The sequence below is a fragment of the Ipomoea nil genome, unplaced genomic scaffold, assembly GCF_001879475.1.
Source record: "Ipomoea nil cultivar Tokyo-kokei standard unplaced genomic scaffold, Asagao_1.1 scaffold2610, whole genome shotgun sequence".
Classification (NCBI taxonomy): domain Eukaryota; kingdom Viridiplantae; phylum Streptophyta; class Magnoliopsida; order Solanales; family Convolvulaceae; genus Ipomoea; species Ipomoea nil.
In genome coordinates this window covers 1-10,896 of record NW_017619038.1, presented here as the reverse complement: position 1 = coordinate 10,896, position 10,896 = coordinate 1, and the positions used below count along the sequence as shown (strand labels likewise).

The following is a 10,896-nucleotide window of genomic DNA, read 5'->3' as shown; positions in this document are numbered from 1 at the left end:
ATCCACTTCCCCAGATCAATGGACATTTTTGTGCCAATACGGAACAGGAGAGTAGCCAGTTGCTTGCCAACCGTATGAAAATGGGCAGAAGGGAGCCAATTGTGCAGGGCAATACGGTGCAGAATAACATATTTGGAGGTAAGCTTCGAGCTAGACAGAGTGTCAATATCACCTGTAGGCCATACAGGAGTTTGATCACCAGTGAGAGTCCTTGCAACCAAATCCCAGTCCGTAATCTCTTCTTCATCAACAGCCTTCAATCCATAGTAGTCATTAATCATGTCTGGATCGAAAACATACCACTTTCCTCTGATGAAAATCTGCATGCACCGGGTCCCCGTAATATTGTCAATTTCTTCATTCAGATTGCAGTACAACTCGTAGGTCAGCAGCTTCGAGTAGGGGCAAATGGAGGTGACAGTCTTCATGAGGCCAACCTCACTCAGCAAGGGTAAAATGTCACAAACAGAGTTCAACTGATTCTCATCAACCGACCTCTGAACTATAAGCTCTCGTCGTACCATCGTAGACCACTTGCCTTGAGCTGTAGCAGAAACAAACTGAGGTTGGTAAATGGTGGTTTCAGGATTGTCCGAAGCAGCTTGGACATCAGGAGTGACACTCCTTCCTCTTGACCTTGTAGTGGGTTTCATCTTTCTGGTAAAAGTAGTGGAAATCGTAGCAGGGGCCTTGTTCTTGACAGACGATCTCAAAATTTTAAACACTTGTTGAACAGGTGGGTCACTTTCAGCCTTTACTAATTCAGCAGATTGTCATCTTTGCTCAGGTTGAACAATGTCAAGATTATCATCACTGGTTTCAACGGCTACTCTGTCTAGAACACCTTTGTGTTTAGATTTTCTTGTTTCTCTGGCTGGAGAATGATCAGTTGGGCTTGGTGAAACCGAGTGGCTTGTTTTAGACACAGGAGCAGACGAAGAGCCAAGAAGTTTGGAGACTTCTCTAATTTTGAATGTAGTGGAGTCTGGATGTGCTGTCGCTTCCACTGTAAGAGGTCTAGACAACGGGGCTTGTGGACCATACAGTTCAGCCAGTATTTTCTCATCATCACTGTCTATCTGCACAGAGGGATCATCAGGATGAATAAATCTATATGGTTCAGGTACAGAAGCAGAAGGTAAACCCGCAAAGTGTCGGATGTGGTCAAGGCTCTCAGCCAAGGTAGAGGATGTATAAACCGGAACTCCATCAATCGTAGCAGAGGGACGAGGGCTTGAAGGTTTGTCAGCTTCAATTTCAGTAGACAACTTAAGAGGATCATCAACTGGACACACTTCAACCGGTGACTTAGCAACCTTAGATAGAGGCACAACAGAAATAGCAGATCGCTCAACATCAGCAGAGTAAACAACCAGGCTCAAATTTTTTACTTTGTCAGATTGTTTATCTTTCCCTTCAGACTCAATGTCTAGAACTACTTTTGTAGGCTCAATATTTTCAGAAGACACAAGGTGGGGATCAGTAGACACAGAGGATTTCATAGACAGTAAAGCATTCTCTTTAGTAGATTGTACAATAAGCAAAGCAGACTCAATATCATCAGAAAGTAATTCATCAGGCTTATCAGGGGAAATCTCAATAGGAGTTTCAGAAGTATTAGACCTGTTGCGAAGAGTCTCAAGACGGTGTTTGGCTTCGTCCTGTGCAGCTTGAAGGTAGAGAGGTTGAGCTGCTGCCCGTCGACGCGAGACTTCTTCCGATTCTAGAGCCCTTTGGGCGAAATATTGGACGAAAGCCCCAGCACGATTTCCATCTTCAGGCTCAGGAATGAACGCAGGGTTAGTCATCACTCGCTTTGGAAGCCAACATCAAAAGATCACTTGTATCATCGTCGGACCAGTCCGCATAGAACTCCGGGTAGGCTGAAAGCACTGTGACAATGATTTCGTCGCGGAGAGCAGAGTCAAGCTTCAACTTCTTTTTCATTGCGAGTTGAAGAAGAGTTTTTACATGCTTCGTAGCGGTTTCTGGTGAATGGATTTTCCTTCCTAGCTTGATGATAATATTCCTCACTGCATCCGCCATAGTTGTGCGAGTTGGGAAAGAGAAGAGAGAAACCCTAGGTAGAAGATCAGTAAGCGATTATCATAGAGAAAAGTAGAAATTAGGACTCTTCTTCCATCAATATTGACCCGATAAAATATATAATCCCAAGGGTGATGAACACTATTCAATGCGGCTGTCAGAATCCATGCAGCTGTGATGTGATTGACGCAACAGTATAGCTCCTTTTTAGGGATTAAACGGAAGATTTGAATTTTGAAAATGCGAATTAAATTTGGTAACCAAGGTTAAGATATTATCTTAACAAAAATAGAAGAGAGATTAAAAAGGAAGTCAAAGATGTAATTTTGACCCGTGATTGAGACCACCATACCCTCTCCTTCTGTATTATCATTCTGCCTTATTAATCAATCCTGCAGATTCTCAGAGCAGATCTGAGAATCTCAAACTAATTTGCGTCCAGATGCTTAGTCAGTATGTCAGCCAATTGCTTATCTGTTTGAATATATTCCAACTCTATCTCCTTTGATTCTACCAAGTCTCTGATATAGTGATGCCTTATATCAATATGCTTCGTTCTGGAATGTTGAACTGGGTTCTTTGAAATATTTATTGCACTGATATTGTCACAGTAGAGTGTCATAGTCCTTTGAGTGAGACCATAATCTAGAAGCATTTGCTTCATCCAGACCAACTGAGTGCAACATCCTCCAGCTGCTATATATTCTGCCTCTGCAGTACTTAGAGAGATTGAATTCCGTTTCTTGCTTAGCCATGATACTAAATTCTTTCCAACAAAGAAGCATGCACCTGATGTACTTTTCCTGTCATCAATATTTCCTGCCCAATCAGCATCACAATATGCAATCAGACTAAGTTCACTGTCCTTGGAATACCATATCCCATACTGAATTGTTCCCTTGATGTATTTCAAGATCCATTTAGCAGCTATCAAATGTGATTCTTTGGGATTTGATTGATATCTTGCACACATTCCAACACTGAACATTATATCTGGTCGACTAGCGGTTAAGTAGAGCAGACTTCCAATCAGACTTCAATAGACTGTGTTATCAACTGATGCACCTGTATCATCTTTTGATACCTTTGTGGAGGTGGAGATAGGAGTCCTGTGAGTTTTGCATGATTCCAGATCGAACTTCTTGACCAAATTCTTAGCACACTTTTCTTGTGAGATAAAGTAGCCTCCAGGACTCTGTTTCACTTGAAGTCCTAGAAAATAAGTCAGTTGACCAACCATAGACATTTTAAATTCTTCCTTCATAACCTTCACTAAGTCATCAGTATATTTCTGTAGAGTAGACCCGAAGACAATATCATCTACATAGATCTGAGCTATAGTAGCATGACTTCTAGTGGTTTTAACAAATAAGGTCTTATCAACACTCGATTATACCCATGATGCAACAGATACTGTGTCAGACGTTCGTACCATGCCCTTGGAGCTTGTTTAAGCCCATAGAGAGCTTTTCTGAGCTTGTAGACATGCGTCGGATGAACTGGGTCTTCAAATCCTTTAGGTTGTGCCACACAGATATCTTCATGCAGATAACCATTCAAGAACGCTGTCTTAACATCCATCTGAAACAGTGTGAATCCCAGAATACACGCTACTGCCAACAAAATTCTGATTGACTCCAGTCTTGCAACAGGAGCAAACGTTTCATCATAGTCAATTCCCTCTATTTGGGTATATCCTTGAGCAACTAGACGAGCCTTGTTTCTTGCAATGTTACTGGCTTCATCAGTTTTATTTTTGAAGATCCACTTTGTTCCGATTATGTTAACTCGGTCAGGTCTTGGTACCAGATCCCATACATGATTTCGTTCAAACTGATGTAGCTCCTCTTGCATTGCCTTCGCCATAAATCATCCTGCAAGGCTTCCTTCACATTTTTCGGTTCTATTTTTGAGGTGTAGCAGGCAAAGCCGGATATTTCTATCAGATTGCTTCTCATTCAACTCCTGGTGTTCATTCCATCTGTTGGATTACGAATTATGTTGTCTGATGGATGATTTTTCTGAGTTCTGGTGGGCTTGTTCTTACCATCACCATCCGAGAGAGGGTTCTCCTTTTCAGGGTTTTCTTTATCTTCTTCTGATGAATCATGTGTGTCAGACAGTTTGGTTTCCTCAACTGTTTTTAACGACTCACTGATAGGGAGATCTGTCTCTAGATCAATCACCGATGTTTCATATGATTCTTCTGGATTGTCATCTATAACAACGTTCACTGATTCCATGACTGATTGAGTTCTTTTTGCTGTAAACTCGATAAGCTCGACTGTTTGGAGAGTATCCAAGAAAGATGCCCTCATCACTCTTGGGTTCAAACTTTCCTCTTTGTTCCCTATCAATTAGCACATAGCATCTTGTTTCCAAACACATGAAAGTACTTTAAATTTGGCTTCTTCCCTTTCCATATCTCATATGGTGTCTTAGACGTACCTGGTCTGAGATAGACTCTATACACAGTATGACATGCTGTGTGCACTGCTTCAGCCCAGAAACGCTATGGCAGATGCGATGCATGTAACATTACTCTAGCCATTTCCTGCAAGGTCCGATTCTTTCTTTCCACCACACCATTCTGCTGTGCTGTTCTGGGAGCCGAGAACTCATGAGCTATACCACTTTCGGAACAGAAATATGAGTATAAGGAGTTTTCAAACTCTTTCCGATGATCACTTCTCAGTCTTTGGATTTTTATTATGGGTTCGTCTTTTTCTTTTTGAACTCTTATGCATAGAGTTTTGAATGCATTGGAATGCCTCAGATTTTTCCCTCAGAAAGTATACCCAGCTAAACCGAGAGAAGTCATCTACACACACAAAGATGTATTTCTTTCTGCCAATGCTTTCAGTCAGAGTTGGTCCCATGAGGTCTATATGAACAGTTCTAAACATCTCTCAGTAGTGATTATTTTTACTGCTTTGTGAAGAGCTCTTATTTGCTTTCCAATGGCACATGCACCACAAACTCCTTCCTATTCTATTTTGAGCTTAGGTATCCCACGAACAGCATCTAATTTGATCATTTTTCCATATCTCTGAAGTTTATGTGACCCAATCGTCGATGCCACAGTTTTGATTCGTCTGTTTTAGATATTAACATGCAGTTTCATTTGTCAGAACATAACAATTGTCAGAGGATCGTGTTCCTTCCATTACCACTTGATCTGCTTTATCACGGACTCTGCAACATTCACGATTGAAGCACACATTCCAATTCTGATCACACAGCTGACTGATGCTAATAAGATTTGCTTTTAGGCCACTGACTAAGAGAACTTCATCCAGATGTGGTAGACTGGCACATTTAGGGTACCTTTTCCAACTATCTTTCCTTTTTGCCTGTCCCCATACGTAACTGATCCACTGCTAGGTTGAACAGACATGGACACTTGACATTCCCAGTCATATGTCTGGAACATCCACTGTCGAAATACCATCTTGCTTCAGTCATAGAGGCGGTCAGAATGATTGTGGGATAGCATATTACTTCTGATTTCCTGACCCAAACCTGTCTTACGAAGGGAGTAATAGACTTGTTCTATTATTTCTCCTTCCTTTGATCTCTGTAGAAGAAATAACATTCAGGTCGAGTGTTTCATTTTGTTTGACAATAGTGACAGTTGGGTACGTATTGTCTAACTTTTTCAAACTTAGTCCTGAACCTTGAGTACTGCGATTGAAATTTGATCTTGCCAGATTTAGTGTCAGCAATCCGAGTGTGCATGATTCCTTTCTGTTTTAACTGAGTTGACCGAGATGATTGACCTTGTTCATAACTATGAATCGGTTTATCAACTGATGTACCTTCTTTTATAAACATAGGTGCCGTCTTTGAGGACTCTCCTCGTTCAAAACCGAGTCCCTTTTTATCATTGGGATTTCGACCAGAATCCAGAATTTTGTCTAAGGTAGAGGTGGTATCCATCATCTTGATATTCTTCTTTAGATCCTCCAGTTCCTTTATCAAATTTTCCTCTCATGATCTTATCTGAGTAATAAGATCTTCTTTTAAGACGAGTTCAGTGTTTAGTTTCTTCAGGAGATCATCTCACTGCTTCAGATCTTCATTCAGACTCTTATTGACTTTCACCAATTGTTCCCAACTTCCAACTAGTTTAGCAAATTCCAGTTCTAGTTGTGTATGTCTCTCTTCAAAGTCATCTGATGATATGTACGATTCTTCTGAATGCTTCTTCTGTCGCTGTGAAGAAGGCTACGAAGTTTCCAATTTTCATCAGACTGGTCATTTGCTGCTTCCTCATCAACATCACTTAGGGTCGCCACTGACATAGGCTTTCTTTCTTTTGAGATAAGTTGCACATTCAGATTGGTATATGTCTAAATCCTTCACATTATCGACATTGCACTGATCGATTTAGAGGTCTAACTGTGTCAGTTGGATTACTCCTGATTTGTCTTATTCGGCCAGTCTGGGACTGACTGTTCTGTGAGAAGGAGGGTGTTTCTGTTTTCTGATATGAGGAGTTTCCACTTTTGTACTGTGTCCTGTTAGGTTGTCTTTGACTCCTGCGATTGAAGCCTTTCAATATTTTCTTAAAGTTCTTTGTTAGCAAGGCTAATGCTTCGTCATCTATTTCATCTGTGTCAGATTCTCGATCAGCTTCAGCAACAAAGCCACTGACTTGCCTTTTTTGCTGACTACAGGTTCATCATCAGCTAGCACTACAAGTTCATAAGTGTTTGTCCAAAGGGGGTGTGGTAAAAGTCTAGAGGGGGGTGAATAGACTTTTAAACTTTTTTGCAAATACAACAATTGCTAAGGCAACAGAGAGATCAAGACTCTTAACTAGATTGTTAGAGTCTTGTACGCAGCGGAATAAATAAATACGAGTTGTGTGATTGTGTCAAGTACATCAACGTGATATGCAGTAAGTAAATAAAGCAGTAAATGACACAAGGCAATTTATAGTGGTTCGGAGGTGATGTAATCCCCTACTCCACTTGCTCTTATTGTCCAAGAGCAATTCACTATATCCACACTTCTTGGTTCCTAGATACAATGAATTTCCGTGATCTAGTGCTTTGATCACTAAGCCACACTAATCACGCCCAGTGCTCCAACACTGCTGGCTTTGGATTTCACAGCTCCGTGCTACTTTCCAGGATTTCACAGCCCGTGCTACTTTCCCCCGTCTTCACGATCCGGTCGACCGTATTCGTGATCTGGTGCTTTTGATCACAAGCCCACACCAATCACGCCCAGTGCTCTGACACTGCTGTTTCGGATCTCACAGCTCCGTGTGACAATCCAGGATTTCACAACTCCGTGCTACTTTCCCCCGTCTTCGACGTATCCCGTGAACTAGTGCTTTGGATCACAAGCCCACATTAATCACGTCCAGTGTTCTCCAACACTGTTGATTCACTTGTTTGTAGAAAACAAGTTCACTGACTTTCCAACTTTGAGACTTCTTGAATGGATCTTCAATATGCAGCAAGTCTCTCAATGATGAAGATTAACACTCTTGAATATTTTCTCTTTGAGCTCTCTGAGTGTTTTTCTCACTTGAATATTTTCTCACATGTAAGCTTTTTCAAGCAGATTGGATTCGTATGATCTCACGTTTTTGGCTCGTTGGAAGTGAGTTGATCTGCTTCATTCTTCATCCTTTTATAGCTGGTTTTGAGAAGTTGTCCGTTGGAAAAAGACAATCTCAATTTGAATTTTTAGATTCAATTTGAATTCCAAATCTCAGATTTGAATTCTTGTAGCCTTTTGTAGAGAATCTGTACTTCTTCAGAAGATCATATTAAAAATAATATCTCTGATGTTTTTGGCCGTTCTTAGCATGTGTCCATGTGAAGAGACTTAAAATATTTCTGATGCAGATCTTATCTTCAACGTGAAGGGCTTTAAACTAATTCTGATATAGATCATGCGCCTTCTGGGACTTTCATCTTCTGTGTATTTTATTCTCTTTGTATGGCTACTGATGAAGTGTTTCGGCCAATGAGATCTCTTGATCTGGGTCTCATTTTGATGGTGAGAATTCAATCCTTGATTGAAATTTAATCTCCAACTTCAGCTCTTACTATATATAGCTTTGGAACTTCATCTCCAACTTCAGCTCTTACTATATGTGGCTTTGGAACTTCATCTCCAACTTCAGCTCTTACTAATATAGCTTGATGAGACTTCATCTCTTACTTCATTTCTTTGACTTTGACTTGCAAACTGCATACTTCAACTCTTACTATAGGTGGCTTTGGAACTTCATCTCCAACTTCAGCTCTTACTATATATAGCTTGATGAGACTTCATCTCTTACTTCATTTCTTTGACTTTGACTTGCAAACTGCATCTCTAACTTCATCTCATACTGCATCTCTAACTTCAGCTCATACTTCATATTGACTTGACTTATGAAGACTTTGACTTTGTAAACCACATCTCTAACTTCGACTTGCAAACTGCATCTCTAACTTCATCTCATACTGCATCTCTAACTTCAGCTCATACTTCATATTGACTTGACTTATGAAGACTTTGACTTTGCAAACCGCATCTCTAACTTCATCTCCAATCTTAATTGCTTTCGAAACTTATGAAACCGCATCTCAACTTCATCTCCAATCTTAATTGATTTCGAAACTTATGAAGACTTTGACTTTGCAAACCGCATCTCTAACTTCATCTCCAATCTCTATTATTTAATTGATTTCGAAACCTCTACTCCAACTTCACTTGAATTGATTTCATCTCCAATCTCTATTATTTAATTGATTTCGAAACCTCTACTCCAACTTCACTTGAATTGATTTCGAAACCTATTTTGAAACCTTAAGTCCTAATTTCGAAATCTTCTCAACCTCCTTCTTAGTTTCGAATTACTTGAATTAATTTCGAAACCTCTTCTCAAACCTCAGCTCCTACTTCATCTCTTGGAACTGATTTAAGGCTTCTTTATAAAATTGTAAGGAGTGAGTTTCAAACCTAAGACCTTGTGGTTTATACATCAAGCTTTCATACATCTCAACTGTACGGATTATTAGTCATTATAGCATTCCTTGATGTAATTCTTTCTTTCCATAGATGCTTGATCTTCAAGATAACTTCATGAATTTCGGTTTGCTTCTCGTTCTTTCGTATGAGATTCACCAGTATGACTTCTTTTTTGAGTTGGGCGTGTGGCTTATTTTGTATACATATCATACGCATACATCTTCTTCGTATTTTTCCCTTTCTTCATATTTGTTAATTTTCCTTTCATGGTCTATGACACGCCTAGACTTAACAAATAAAATTGGGGATTCTAAAATACAATTTGGCATATCAAAATCTATTACAATATATTCCTAACAATAAGTATGTAAACTTCCCATAAGTTCTCCCACACTCTTCTTCTCCCAGCCTGAGTGTTCCTGAATTGCAGTCACTTTCATTCAGAAACATTTGGGTAGCGATCGAAGGATCTTTTTGACCACTCTTTTATTAGTAAAAGGTTCACCAAGTACTGAAGCTCTGTTCATCAGATTCTGAACCGGACTATGAAAGGTTGAGATTGTTTCCTCTTCACCCATCCTGAGATTCAAACTCTGACAGTACCAACTGAAGCTTTGACTGCTTGACATCACTGGTACCTTCATATCTGGTTTTCAAGAGTGTCCCATACTCGTTTTGCTTTTTTATTCTGGTGACTAGAGTAAAGAATGATTCATGCAGAGATCCTACAATAGAATTTAGTGCCTTATTGTTTAGATCAGAAGACGCCATCTCTTCTTCAGTCTATGTCTCTATAGGTTAGCCCCAGCAGTTCCATCAGCATTCTGAACTCTCGGAGGACTCCATCCGGTGAGAACAGTACGATATGCTTTGGTACCTTGTGCCTGAAGGTAAATCTCCATTCGAGCCTTCCAGAAAGAATAGTTGTGGCCATCCAATTCTGTTGGTTTCATACTTGCATCCATCCTGAATCGAAGATACCCAGCCAAAACACACAAGCAGAAAGCAGACAAACTCCCAACAGACAACAAGTAAACAGCTTCTTAAAGAGAGAACAATGCAAAAAGATCTTCCCTTAAGGATCAAGTCATTGTGTAGACGTAAAAGCTCTCATACCACATGTAATTTTGCATTTCCCCAGTTTAAGATGATTATTAGAGATAAGCAACTGGTGTAATGGACTGACTGATTCGGAGACGTGAATTGTCAGTCAGATAGATAGATTGCAGATTAGTTCGTAGAGGAAAAAACTAAAGCAGATAACAAATCAACACATACGATGTTTACCTATTTCGATACGGTGTGTATCTACATCTAGGGGACGATCACCGAGGCGTCCAATCCACTAACTCATAATCCAATGTATAAAGGTAGAGAAATAACAATCTCACCCAAGTGCCCCACACAAGTACGTACCCAGTCTACAAAGGTTTAGTGGATTGTTGAAGATGGAGAGCCACGCATGCAGAAGTCCAATGAAATCCCTTCGATTGGAGAGCTAACTCTGATGTAGTCCGCTTCAATAACGCAGTCCCACGTTGTTCCCACAACTGAGTGATCTTCGCGTCCTTTCGTTTAAGCAATGATTTTTCTTCTCAAGTTCTTCATCATAATCACCAAGAACATATATTCTTGAGAAGAGGCATGATAATCAGTGATATTATCCTCTATATAGCAAGGAGTGTTTTTTGTCTTCTTAAAAACGTAACCCTAATTCATGACCGAATGAGGGTACTTATACTTCCTTGGTAAGAACACTCTCCAAAAATATCTTTGATTGTAGATGGTAGGACAATTTGTGAAGAATGCAATCTTAAAGATTCGGTCCATACCTTCCAAAACAGATCCGCTGATTTTCTTTCCAAAACTGTC

General features: G+C 40.0%; 1 protein-coding gene across 1 annotated transcript; it reads right to left on the bottom strand.

Annotated features, from left to right (window-relative positions):
- Window positions 1-2,415: 2,415 nt before the first annotated feature.
- On the bottom strand, window positions 2,416-3,034 carry LOC109154134 (uncharacterized mitochondrial protein AtMg00810-like). The gene is made up of 2 exons (XM_019302001.1): window positions 2,686-3,034; window positions 2,416-2,438 (listed from the first exon to the last, which is right to left on the bottom strand). Exons 1-2 carry the CDS (start codon window positions 3,032-3,034, stop codon window positions 2,416-2,418), a joined length of 372 nt encoding a protein of 123 aa, XP_019157546.1.
- Between the last annotated feature and the right edge of the window lie 7,862 nt (window positions 3,035-10,896).